The sequence below is a fragment of the Dunckerocampus dactyliophorus genome, chromosome 19, assembly GCF_027744805.1.
Source record: "Dunckerocampus dactyliophorus isolate RoL2022-P2 chromosome 19, RoL_Ddac_1.1, whole genome shotgun sequence".
Lineage (NCBI taxonomy): Eukaryota > Metazoa > Chordata > Actinopteri > Syngnathiformes > Syngnathidae > Dunckerocampus > Dunckerocampus dactyliophorus.
Genome location: NC_072837.1, coordinates 16,431,018 through 16,444,358, shown reverse-complemented (window position 1 = coordinate 16,444,358; position 13,341 = coordinate 16,431,018). Strand labels below are relative to the sequence as shown.

At 41.2% G+C, this 13,341-nt stretch overlaps 1 protein-coding gene across 5 annotated transcripts in view; it reads left to right on the top strand.

Moving 5' to 3' along the window:
• The window catches only part of ccdc85cb (coiled-coil domain containing 85C, b), a 66,912-nt gene that overhangs the window by 45,746 nt on the left and 7,825 nt on the right, over positions 1–13,341 (top strand). For all 5 annotated transcript variants that reach the window (XR_008566907.1, XM_054761438.1, XM_054761439.1 and 2 more), the window contains one exon: positions 6,503–6,604. Coding sequence is in view for 4 of the 5 variants with exons in the window: in XM_054761438.1 (XP_054617413.1) it covers positions 6,503–6,604 (102 nt within the window). In the remaining variant the exon portion in view is untranslated. The remainder of the gene's footprint in view (positions 1–6,502; positions 6,605–13,341) is intronic.

Genomic DNA, 13,341 nt, shown 5'->3' with positions numbered 1-13,341 from the left:
AGTTCTAGTATTATGGGAATAAAGTCAAAATATTACGAAAAGGAAGTTTAGAAGATTCTTTAAGAAGAAAGTTGAAATATTTGGAAAATTAAAAAAAACAAAAAAACAACTGCACAAATGGTGAAAAAATAGCAAAGGCTGAGGTTGATATTGATAATATGCTTTCTCACCTACATCAGGGTCACCCTAGGAGTTTTTGAAGCTGTGGTGGTGGGCTGCACGGGAGGGCTGGCCTATGTGTCGTGCTGCTGCATCTGCCATGTTTTTAATTATGACAAATAACAATATTTATGACTTACTTATTTATTTATTAACTTATTTATTGAACATTTTTCAACAGCCATTAGAACATGAACGGAGAACATTGCAAAACTGTGAATTTAATGGCAAAGGTGCTGAGAGCACATAAAGCGAGAGTCTAAAATGTCAAACCTTCATTTGACACCTGATCTATTTAGTCCAATAGTACTACAGTATGTGACTATTAGTACAAAAGTACAACATTTTGTACTATTTGACACAAACCTAAGTTTAACATGATGCCTGTTTTAGAGCAATACCAATACATGGGAAATGAATTGTTGAATAATATATAGTTTTAGTTCAAAATAACACAATTAACTAAATCAAAAAACAATGTAAATATTTTTGTTATAGAAATGTGGGGCGTATAAAGAGTATAAATTGAGAGTGCAGGCTGATGATAGCACAAGGGGTGATCTATTTATGTTTTATGTGAGTGCCAACATTTACAGTAGATTGTACTTTATCTACAAAGCACATCTCTACTCGGTGTGCTCATTTGTCATTAAATACAGGTGTCATCTTTGAATAGAACACTTGGTGAAGCAAATATTCTTTGGTGAACTACTCAACATCAGCTAGTGAGCTACTGCTAGCATACAAGCTAACTGTTGGAGACCCCTGTAATAGCATCTAAAGTTGGACACACTACGTGTTTATGTTGAACAACTTCGACACACAACTAGTGTTTTGAAGACAAGTCATAAGTATTGTCATGATAAAAAGAGAGCAAGAATGTTAAGTAACACTTTATAAAGTAAGTTAGCATGTACCCCATGAACGTGATAGCCACTTGTAGCTCGCCCGTTGGACAAAAACAAGCTAGCAAGCAGCCGCCAGAGAGGCAGTGAGAGCCAGGCAAAATGTGTAAACAAAGATGCCACAAAGGCGAATGAAACGTGAGCGATCACACACGTTAGCTTAACCTGTGACAAGCTGTGGTCAATTGACCCCACATTTTACGGACAATTTTTCATTCTCAAGATAATAAGGAACAAAGTGAACGACAACAGAAGACACGTACTTTTATGTGGTCACGCATACGCAAGTGCCAACAGGGCAGACAGGTGATTCCGGTGCATGTTTATCAAAATGAAGCGCAGGGAAACATTTAAGCTATCACGCGCACTCCTCATATTTGTTGTCAGCTAATGATAGCAATTTTGCAAAGTTTAGCTCCTAATGTCAGCTGTGGTTGAATGTATAGTCTATCATAACAACATGAATGTTGATGCTTCAGTATGTGCAGACGCACTACGTAACTCTGCGTGAATACCGGCCAGCCGTGAGCAACCAATCATCTTGTTTGGGCCCAACGACAATTTACCCCCGCTTTGTATAAAGTTTCATTCGTAATTATGAAAAACATAGAGCATTTATTTTTCTTTTAACGCACAATTTGCCAGCCGGTGGTGATGTTCTTTTAGTTTTGGTTGCAAAAAGTGCATGCAGTCCATTTACATGGAAGGTGCAAATGAGAGGCTTCCATCCATCCTTTACTTGAATTATTCAGCTCTCTGTCTGGGAGTTGATGGGTCGGCGTTGGAGTGCATTAGCATTTAAAGGTGTTCTCTCCTGTGTGTCTTTTGGGGAGAGTGCCTTTCCTGCAAGGGGAACGGATGCTACATGGCTCTTTGGTGCATAAAAGACACGCTCTTGTCTGGGCTTGTAGGGACGTCTGCTGGCATGAATAATTGAGGCGACACAGGTAGACGCAGACATGCATAATGTATTCGCGCACGGACCCACACTGACGTGCAACGCAGGAGGGCATACCTGACTTTATTCGCCAGTCTCTAAACACGTCTTCACTTGAAGTTTCACATCCTGAGTTACAGGAGGAAACAAAAGTCTTTTATCGCAGGAATTTTGGCCACCCCGCCAGGAGAGAAGCAACATGCTAACCACCAGGACATAAATAGCCTTTAACTTCCCGTCATGTTAGCACAGACCGCCACAATGATAAGGTGCTCGTCCCTCCGGCAAGTGTTGCGTGTTTAGTTGTGGTGCTTTACAAAAGGTTGAGTCCCCCCCCCCCCGTCCTACCACTCACTTGAGGCGATTTTTAATTTTTTTTAAACTGAGCACTTACTGTATTTCCTCATGTTCGTGGCCGGGGGCGTTTATTCACTCACACTTGCATCAACACATTTTTACAACATTATTACTCGGGGTGTCGAGATCTTACGAGATTAAAACGTGAGGAGATTTGTGGTTTGGAGAAAAGCTGTATGATGAGAACAGCCATCAGACGGTGAATTATGGCGTGGGTGCTATGAGTGACAATAGGGAATATGGAGGTGGCATTATTGGAAGCGTACGTTGAACGCTTTAGGCACACCTTGCAATCCAGCCTACCTTGGTGTTCCCGCCGTCATCGTCAGGATGTGTGGATGTTTTATTGTTAAACAGCTGCTTGCTCCTTGTTGATTCTGCAATTCTACATTTCATCAAATTTGACTTAAGATTTGCCAGATCAACCCACGTAGATGTTCGGACTTGTCTGCACCGTTAATCACCGAGCACTTCTATTGACACTCATTGCACTTGGCTCAGTGCTAACTTTCAAGCACCGGCGATCACCGGTTCCGTTTCATAACACCCCTCATACATACTGTAGAAGAGATCTGTGTTGACATATTTAGCAACATGGTTGAAATACAGTATTTAGCGAGTAAGAATGTGCATTTAAGTGTTTCTTGCATCATGCATTTAGTTGGTAATTAAATACAAGCCATCACCAAAGGTGAATCGGCCGAGCAGGAGCAAGCTCCACCTCCGTACTGCCGTCTAATGCATGTTTGAACGCCCTAAAAACCCCTCCACAATGCAACCGGGCCCCTGACCAACAGAGCCAAGAAAGTAGCACTAGTAGTTTGGACACAATCCTCGCCTTGCTGAACCACACCTTCCTGGTAAAACATGCATGGGTGTCCAGAGTGTGGTGCACGGGCCATTTGTGGAACGTGGCTCAATGCAGAAATGAAAAAGGCATAATGGCAAGGCAAATAGGCAAAAAGCTCAAATGTTCATACTAATAACTAATAAAAACACAAAGTTTGTCTTTAAATATACAAGTATTTATAATGTAGGTATATGTTGTTTTTTATTCTAATTTTTTTAAAAATATATCTTTTAGTATCACTTTGTGGGACAATAAACATTTCAAAATGCACCTACATTGTTTTATGACTCGGTTCAATAAAGAAGTTTGTCCAGTCTCATCTCGTCTCGTTCTCATGGACTCAGTCCCGTGCTTCGTCGTGTCTCATGAGTTGGGCGTCTCGTGACACCCCTAATTATGGCTCAACATGATGCCGCTCTACACTCATCAGAATTTAGAAGGCCCTGTGATTTCTGCATTAAATCTCACGGGAATGGGAATGAAAATGCTGTCATCGTGAGGAGAAGGAAGTATTTCCCTGACGGACTGCTCAGTCATGGCGGAATCCCCTCACAAACACCCCTGTTTACATCTTGTTGTTGTTTCACTGCTTGTTAAAGTAAGCGAGCGTTTCAGGATGCCCGCTGATGTCGTGTAAGTTCCGAGTGAAATAAGGACGAGAGCGATGGCTGCAAGATGCACGCAGTTCGTTTCACTGAACAGTCAAGAGACATTCTCAACTACAGATGTGTGAATATTGAACGAGTCGTTCAAAACTCACGAGTGTTTCACTGAATCGGGACCCTTGAGTACCAGTCTCTGTTAACTCGTTCAACTCCGCAACTGCTAGCTAAATTAAAAAAGGAAGTCAGGCAACATGTCAGGCGCAGTTAAATGCGGGACACATCAGGGGAGGAGACGGAACTTGATGCGCACGCGCTCTGTGATGTCTGATTCCGGTGAATGAAGTACCCGATTCACGCAGGTTACTGTGACAAGTAGTGGTGTCACTAGACGAGACGAGACGATACACAAGATTGCGTCTACAAGAACGAGACGAGACGAGATTTTAACATTACTTTTAAGGAATATAGTACTATTACAGAAAGAACATAGTATTGTGAAAATATATAACAACTATATGACAGTATATTGCAATCTACTAAAAAATTTCTGCAACATTACACTCTTCTGCACTCTGTGTGTATGCTAGCAGCCCCGCCTCCACCCACCGAGACAAAGAGACTGTATGACTGACTAAAGGGCTCACTCTGTTCTTGCTGTTGTTCTATGGAACAACAATTTAGAATGAACTAACATGCATATTTTTGGAATGCGGGAGGAATCTGGAGTACTCGGAGAAAACCCACACAAGGGAGAACATGCAAACTCCACACAGGGTTGGATGCCCAACGGAGATTCCAACGCATATTTCAGATCTCGTGACTGTGTGGCCAACATGCTAACCATAACGGCTAACATGGTGGAGTCACCATGTTGCCGTCGCTGCGTTGCGTCACTTTAAAGGAAAAGTGCGCTTTTTTTGTAATGGTGCCCATGATCCACAATCCTTATGTGAGACACGAACACACGTGTCTTTCTCTTTTCTGTGCGTTCTAAAGATATAAAAAGAGGCAGCTAATTAATTCATGTAACGGGACACACCTATTCCGCCTCGAAGGAATAGGTGGCCGCGATTAAAACACCTCCAAAATCTCCACCAAGGTTTTATGGTTTTCTATCCCTGCTGTGAGCATGTAGTAACAGGTACATTCATGATAACATGGAATACTTACAGTATTTTGGGAACTTCCTTCCTGGGTGCATTGATTTCACATAGCAACATAGAAAGGAACGCTACACCTAGCGTTAGCTTAACAAACTCAAAAACAACAACACAGCAGCAGTGGCGGCACCTCCAATATGTAGCGTTACCTTTCGCTGGTGGCCTGAGGCATTGTGAGCGAGTGTGTGGTGAAGCTAGTCGCTAGCCGGCTTGTAGCTAGCCGGTGTGGTGTGGCGAGGTGTCACTACGCCAGTAACGTAGTTCTTGAGCGTAACAATGTTAATAATAATAATAATAATAACAATGTCGCTGTAGCTTGGTTAATATGCAGGTCACATTATGGAAATGGAGCCTTGTTGGCGCTTTTTGGAGGTTTTTTCAGAAGATTTTATAGACACAACAGGTGTGTCCCATTACGTGCATTCTTAGCTGCCTTTTTTAAATCTGTTTTTATATCTTTAGAACGCACAGAAAAGAGAAAGACGTGTGTTCATGTCTCACATAAGGGTTGTGGATGATGGACCACATTTCAAAAAGTGCACTTTAGCTTTAATACGGACTCCACACTTTCTATCACTGTTTACCTGCCTGCTGATGTTTTGGTTAGCAATGGAGTGCAGCGAGTTGAAGGAGGCGTAAATCATCTTCCGGGGAAGAATCATGGCAACCCGTGCTGATTATGGTGACAACAGTTCATGTCAAAGGTCTTACAATAACACAGAACATTCCCAGTTGTTGCAAATCATCCCAACTGAAGTAGGATGAAAGTCCCCTGACTCATTTGTGAAGCTGAAGATATAAAAAAAGATGAATTGAAGTTGGTGGAGCGGAATGTGGGATATGTGGCTCTTATGATTGGGTTGCCGCGAGACGCGTTGAGGTCATTGATGCTTTGCTTCACTCCAGCGAATACGACATTTTCAGGGCTTGCGTGCTGACAGCGACTAAGCCCGGAGAAAGCGTCTGAGACGCCGGTGCCAACAGCGAGTGACGGGATTGGAACCCAAACGTAGAGATCAAGAAGCGCCACAGGAAGGAAAGGGAAAAGGTTAGCGGGACGCATACACGTGCGTTCATGAGATAACGGAGCCAGACGGACGACGCAGTGCGCATCTTAGACGCGTCCCCGCAGCTCTGTGGGATATTTTTAGCCCGGCGCTCCTGGGCGTCACATGTTTTTACACGGCGACAAGCTGGGGGGGAAATGACATCAGGAAGCACAGTGTCACCGCAGGAAGCAGCGGGCCGCTCACGAGGACTAACGCAAGGATGGCAGGCTGGGAAGTGGCGTTTATTTGGGAACATCACCTAAAATAAATCCATCTGAGATGCTAAAGTAGAACAACACGCAGGACGTAACGTGCCCCCTCCCTTCAAAACCATCAGAGAAATCAGCTGAAAACGCCAGCATCGTGACTTTGCTTGGGCTGCTGGTTCCATCTGACTTTGTCTTTATGGACCAATTATTCATATTTCAGATTTGGAGGCATCAAGTCTTACATGTTTGTGCTTCTTTTTGGCCCGCCCAGTGCAACCCAGGTGACCTCCGAGCCCTGAGGAAAGGAATGACCCTTTACCACTCCGAGTCGCAGCTGTCCTCGCTGCCCCAGCGCCAGGACGCCATGCACTTGGTCAGTACACACACACACACACACACACACACACACACACACACACACACACACACACACACACACACACACAGCGTAACTATTGACTAACATGAATTCACATGACACCGTGTACACATGAGGGCAGCCTGTGGCCTGTGGCTGTTTTTTTATTGGCCTGGGTCATATTCTAAAAATATCCTAAAATATTTAACTAGAGAGAAAAAAAAAAAAAAGCAAGAAAAATTATTTTACAAGAATAATGTCAAAATATTAAAAGAAAATAAAATGTAATCTAACAGGAGAAGGTCGTAATTTCACAAGAATAACGTCTTATTATGAATAAAAATAATGTAAAATAATGTAATTTAAGTTCGGTAAAATGTTATGATACACACGCAACACACTCATAACACTCTATTTATTTATTTATTTGTATTCATGTCTCTTCTGTTCTTGTTGCTTAATTTATTGGTATTCATGTTTCTTTTGTTCTTATTCATTTTCTTTCTTTTTTGGGGGGAGAATGAACAGAAGAAGAATTTCATTGCATAGCAGAACTACCAGTTTTACTGTGCAATGACAATAAAACTCTTCAATCTGCAATCTGGAGTAATATTATGGGAATAAAGTCATAAATAGATCAAATTTGCAAGAAGTTGAAATAGCTGGAAAATTGAAAAAACAAAACCCGACAGAAATGGAAAAAAACATCTGTATTTTTATCCGAATAAAGTCAAAATATTACGAGAAAGAGGTCGCATTCGAACAAGAAAAGGAGTCACAATTTTAGCAGAATAAACTGCTAATGTTATTTGGGGGGGGAGATAATGTCATTATAGCAGCATAGAGTTGAAATATTAAAGAAGAAAAATTGTTAAAGTCGTAATATTACTTTTTTCATAATATTACGGCTTTTAAAAAATGACATTTTTCAATTTACAAAGATTATTTAAGAAGAAAGTAGAAATACTTTGAAAAAAGAAAGATAAAAATGGGGAAGAAAGATCAAAGAGTGAAGTTGATATTAATAAGAGGCTTTTTCACCTGTACGACAAAGCTGAAATGAAAAATATGTATATATATATATATTCACACAGTAACTTCTGGTTTTTGGTTAAAAATGTTCCATTTTTTTCTGCAGAAATCGTCACATTCGCCCTGTAATGTAGAAACATGTTGGTGTCGGTGGCATTGAGTGGCGCCGGTACGACCGTGCTGCTGTGGGTGCACATATCAGCCACGTGGGGGCTCACCAAGTGTGGAGATGTGATTGAGAAGGAGTCGGGAGTGGAGGATAAGCGCCATAAAGCGTTTTTCCTCCACTGAACAACACGCAGCAACCACTTAACAACGTCTCAGTTGCTAACAACAATCACACGACACGCAAAAGTGCGAGCTGCCGCTATGAAATAATAACACATCATTGCGAGGTGAAAAATTCAAATTAAGTTGTGACCTTCTTGGGTCACTCCATCCCATTTATTTGCATTTGGCTTTGTTTTTGTTTTTCAACAAAGAAAATATGGACTGTGTTGAGACTTGAGTTGCAGGATTAGCCACAGTCGACGGCATCGCAGCAGCATTTTATTTCTTTATGTGGAAAGAATTCAGTTCTTTTGTCATTACTTCTGTTCAACACATACGTTCCACTTTCACGGTGGATGCTCCGATCTATCAGCCACCGATCGGTATCCTGCCGATTTCCGTGAAAAATCACGTGATGTGCGTATGCCGATATGGCTCGTACGACTGCAGCGTGCCCGTGTGGAGTCTCGGCCAGCGTCCTCCTCCCGCTTCCCTTCACGCTGTGCAGGTACAAAACAACATGTCTGCCTGTCATATGTAGAAAATGTGTCAAATAAGTGTGTGAGGCATATTTAGGGATTAAACCTGGATTGTGTGGCGAGTGAACAATGACAATTGAAGAGAGAAGGGGAGGGTTCTGGAGCGGAATCGTATCTAATCATCACAACACTCACTTTGATGGCAAATGTTGTGAAACCGGAGGGGGTGGAGTGTTTTTTCAGCATGGTGTTCTCGGTACGTGACCCCCCCACCCCCACCCCACCCCTGTACTGTTTGACTGACATCCATGCACACAAACCCAGCCTGCTTGCGGCCAGAACCGTGCACACGGTGACGCTGTGAGGCAGGTGATGGCCGCGCTGAAGGTTGTCATTTTCCTGACCTTGGGTCAGCCCCCCCTCCCCCGAGGGCGGTAATGGACAGCAGATTGATGGCACAGAGGAGTCGCTGCTGTGTAATGAAATAAAGTCTAATTGAATTTCCTCCCTCCGTGTACGTGTTTGTACGTGCACGCACGCAGGAAGAGGAGGCCTTGAGGGCGTTTGCACTGCATGCCAAGGATAAGGCAGACCAGGATGTCAAATTAAAAGCCTGGAGCTGGTTTGAAGGGGATCCCACCATGAAAGTCATCACAGTCGGACTGGAGACAGAAACCAGTTTTGATGGCGTGCCTTGTGTGCATCGCTGCGCCTCAGCAGCGTAACCTGCAAATGATATTGACGTGCGCGTCCCCGTGCATTTCATTTGACGCTGCGGTTTCGTGCTGCGCCAGGTCAGCACATTGATTTCACCGACGCCTCCTTATTGATGTGACTTTTAACGTCAGCGAGACTGCAAAGTGGATTTAAGTCACTGCCCCTTTAAGACGCCAGTAAATACACGTTACACATACATGTTTGACCTTTAACCCCATCTACCACCGATAAATAACAGTGTTAGGATTTCTATGCTATTTCTACCAAAGGGAATAATTGGGGGTGCAAGATAATCAGTCATACCAATAAATCCGATGCTCCAATGAGGTGAGATTACCTGTACTGTGCGGGTGAGCAAATCAAACGCTCCTTTTTTCTCCTGCCTGTGACGTTAACGTCCTGTCGTTACGTCCCCTGAGCTCACTTGGAAACGAACATTCGAACATTTGGTACAAGAGTTGTACCAAATGCTCCGCAATGAGGCGATGGCCCTATCAGCCACCTGAAACGCCAGCGCCGCAGCGCTTGAAAAGTGCAAAAGGTTTGCCCGAGACGTCTGTGGCAACAGAAAAAACTATTTGTCACATTCCTAATGTTACGATGTTCCTCCCTGATGTCGCTAAAGAAGGTTCAGCGATCCGGCATCCACGTGAAGAAGAGGAAGATTCCGTGACACGACCACGGCGCCGTCCTGGTTTTGTGGCCTTTCAGCGTCCAGCGTTGACCAGCGTGTTGCGTTTACTTGCCAGAGCAGGGGTGTCCGAAGGGTTTTCCAGTGAAAAATGAAAGGCTGCAACTTTGCCACTTTGATATTTTGTGAAGCAACAAGAAAAAACAGCATCTCCGCTTCGTCGTATAAGTGAAAAGCCTCTTCTTAACTCATTCAATACGTATTATTCGTAACGTATTTCTACGTTTTTATGAGCCCGAACGCCCGATCCCAACAACGTATTTGTACGTCTTTTAAGTTTTCTTTGTGCAAGAGGCAAAAAGAGGTGATGACGCAACTCTGCACTCATGCATTTCACTTCAGAGCGATTTTAAGCCATAAAAACGCCCAGAAGGTGGCGCCACAAGTGCATTTGATAAGAGCCTCGGAAAAATCACACATGACAGCAAGGAGGAAGTGAGAGAGCGTGGAGGAGTGTAGCATGCAGAAGGTTACACGCTGGAGGCAAATTTGAACACACACGCATGCGGCGGCAGCTCTTACAAATGCAACGCTGAGTGATAGCAAACACTCTCTTTGTGCTGCTTTGTTGACGGAAATAGCGTGCGTTGCTACGGGCTACGTGTAATCAATGCACCCAGGAAGGAAGTTCCAGTAATGCATCAAATGAGCCAAGTACTGTAAGTATTCCATGTTATCATGAATGTACCTGTTACTACATGCTCACAGCATGGATAGAAAACCATAAAACCTTGTTGGAGAGTTTTTAGAGGTGGAATAAGTGAATCCCATTCCAGTTAGCGGCCTCATGCTAGCAGTTTTTCAATATTTGCAACGCACAGAAAAAAGAAAGACGTGTGTTCATGTGTCACACGAGGAGTGTGGATGATGGGTGCAATTTTTTGCAATTTTAAATAAAATATTATGACTTTGTTCCCGTAATATTTTTACTTCATTCACATAATTCAAATTTTTTTTCCCAACCTAATAAAAAAAAATAAATTTAAACTTTCCTTTGTTTTGTTTGTAATAATAATAATAATATTTCAAATCTGTGCTACTAAAATGACATTTTTCCTCATAATATTATGAGTTTATTTTTGGTAAAGGACAACAAAAAAAAGTCATTAAAACATGACATAATATTTTAACTTTATTCTTTATTCTTTCTCATAATATATTTTTTCTTTAATATTTATAATATTGATTAAATAATATTATATAATATGAGTTTATTTTGGTAAAAAAACAAAACATTGTCATTACAACATGTTGTCTTACTATTTTGGCCTTATTCTCGTAAAATTGCAGCTTTTTCCCCCAACTATTTCAACCTTATATTTATGACTTTATTCTCATAATATTTGGACTTTATTCTTGTATCATTCTAACTTTTTCAGCAACCTAATTTTACAAAAGTTAAAAAAAAAAAAGATTTATTGTTGTTTTGTTTCTCATAATATTATGACTTCAAAAAATGGTCATTTTTCCTTAATATTTGAAGTTTATGCTATTCAAATGATGTTTTCCCCCAATAATAATACGTTATTCTCGTAAAATAAAATTTTTGCTGTTGTTTTTTTTTTAGTTTTTGTGTTTAAATCTATTTTTAGCCCCCTGCTAGCGTGCTAGCATGCTAGCGTGTGTCCATGGACAAGGCGCCTGATTTCCCATCATGCATCTGAGGAATCTTTGTTGTCGTCCTGACTTGTGCACTCGTGCTGAGGACGGAGAGAAAGACGCACACAGGAAGTTTGTGTCTCTCCAAAGCGACGGCAACGCGGCGGCCGAATAATCCGGGTAACGATTCCGATGTTGGGACGGATGCTGATTGAGTGTCGCCCCGCGCGAGTGCGTTCATCCATGTGAGGCGCGGGATGGAAGCATCCCGATCCATCACATCATCTTTTCCTCCTCGCTCGCTGAGGACGATGGAGGCGGAGGGAAAGCGGCGTGATCCTCGTAAAGCGGTCATCTCTGATTTTCACGCATATTTCTTTCTTTCCGTCCTCTCAGGAGGAAACAGAAGCAAACAAAGCAGGAGTGTTTGCCCTTTTCCACGGGAAACCTTCCATCCATCATTTCCATATTTCCTCTTGTTGCTGACTTCAAAGTCCACAAGCTGGAGACGATTCTTAGTTGCTGTGACCTTCCGCAAACAGGCGGCACCGAGGGAAGCGTGTTGGCGTTTGGCGAGGGAATACCCTGGTATTATTAGAACAAACGCGGCCTTGGGAATAATGTTGTCTGAGGGAAACAAACAATGCTAATTCTATTTGCCAGACAGAAGCGGACCAAACAGCCTTTGGCTAGCGGTAGCGCCAAGGACACCCTCTTCCGTCGTGAGTCTTCCCGTGTTTCCCATACAGAACATTCTTTTATTGCGGGGGCGTCCAAAGCTTTTCCTCCAGCGAGGGCCACGTAGTGAAAAATGCAACAACTTTGCCACTTTGATATTTTGTAAAACATGCTAAGAAGTTCTATTTGTTTGATCTCAACTACTGTTTATCATCAACAGCTGGTGAAAAATCCTATTATTTACATCAACTTCCCTCTTTTCCCCCCATTTTTGCTGTTTTTTTCATAAATAATCTTGATATATTTTTAGACATATTTCACGTCTAAAATGACATAATTTGTCCTCATATTATGAATTTATTCTCATATTTTATATTATTATTTTTCTCTTAATTTTTTAAAACTTTAATCTTATGCTTATTTTTTCCCCCATTTTTGCTGTTTTTTTCATAAATAATCTTGAACATTTTTGGACATTTCAGGTCTAAAATGACATAGTTTGTCCTCATATTATGAATTTATTCTCATATTTTATATTACTATTTTTTTCTTCATTTTTTAAAACTAATCTTATGCTCATTTTTTTCCCCCATTTTTGCTGTTTTTTTCATAAATAATCTTGAACATTTTTGGACATATTTCAGGTCTATCTAAAATGACATAATTTGTCCTCATATTATGAATTTATGCTGATTTTATATTACTACTTTTCATTTTTAAAAATTTTAATCTTATGCTTTTTCCCCCCTTTTTTGCTGTTTTTTTTTTCATAAATAATCTTGAACATTTTTAGACATATTTCACGTCTAAAATGACATAATTTGTCCTCATATTATGAATTTATTCTCATATTTTATATTACTATTTTTCTCTTCATATTTTAAAACTTTAATCTTATGCTCATTTTTTCTCCCCATTTTTGCTGTTTTTTTCATAAATAATCTTGAACATTTTTGGACATTTCAGGTCTAAAATGACATAATTTGTCCTCATATTATGAATTTATTCTCATATTTTATATTACTATTTTTCTCTTCATATTTTAAAACTTTAATCTTATGCTCATTTTTTCCCCCCATTTTTGCTGTTTTTTTCATAAATAATCTTGATACATTTTTAGACATATTTCAGGTCTAAAATGACATAATTTGTCCTCGTATTATGAATGTATGCTCATATTTAATATCACTATTTTTCTCTTCATTTTAAAAAACGTTAATCTTATGCTTCAACCCCCCCCCCCCCCCCCCCCCCCCCCCCCCCCAGCTATTTCAACATTCCTCTTG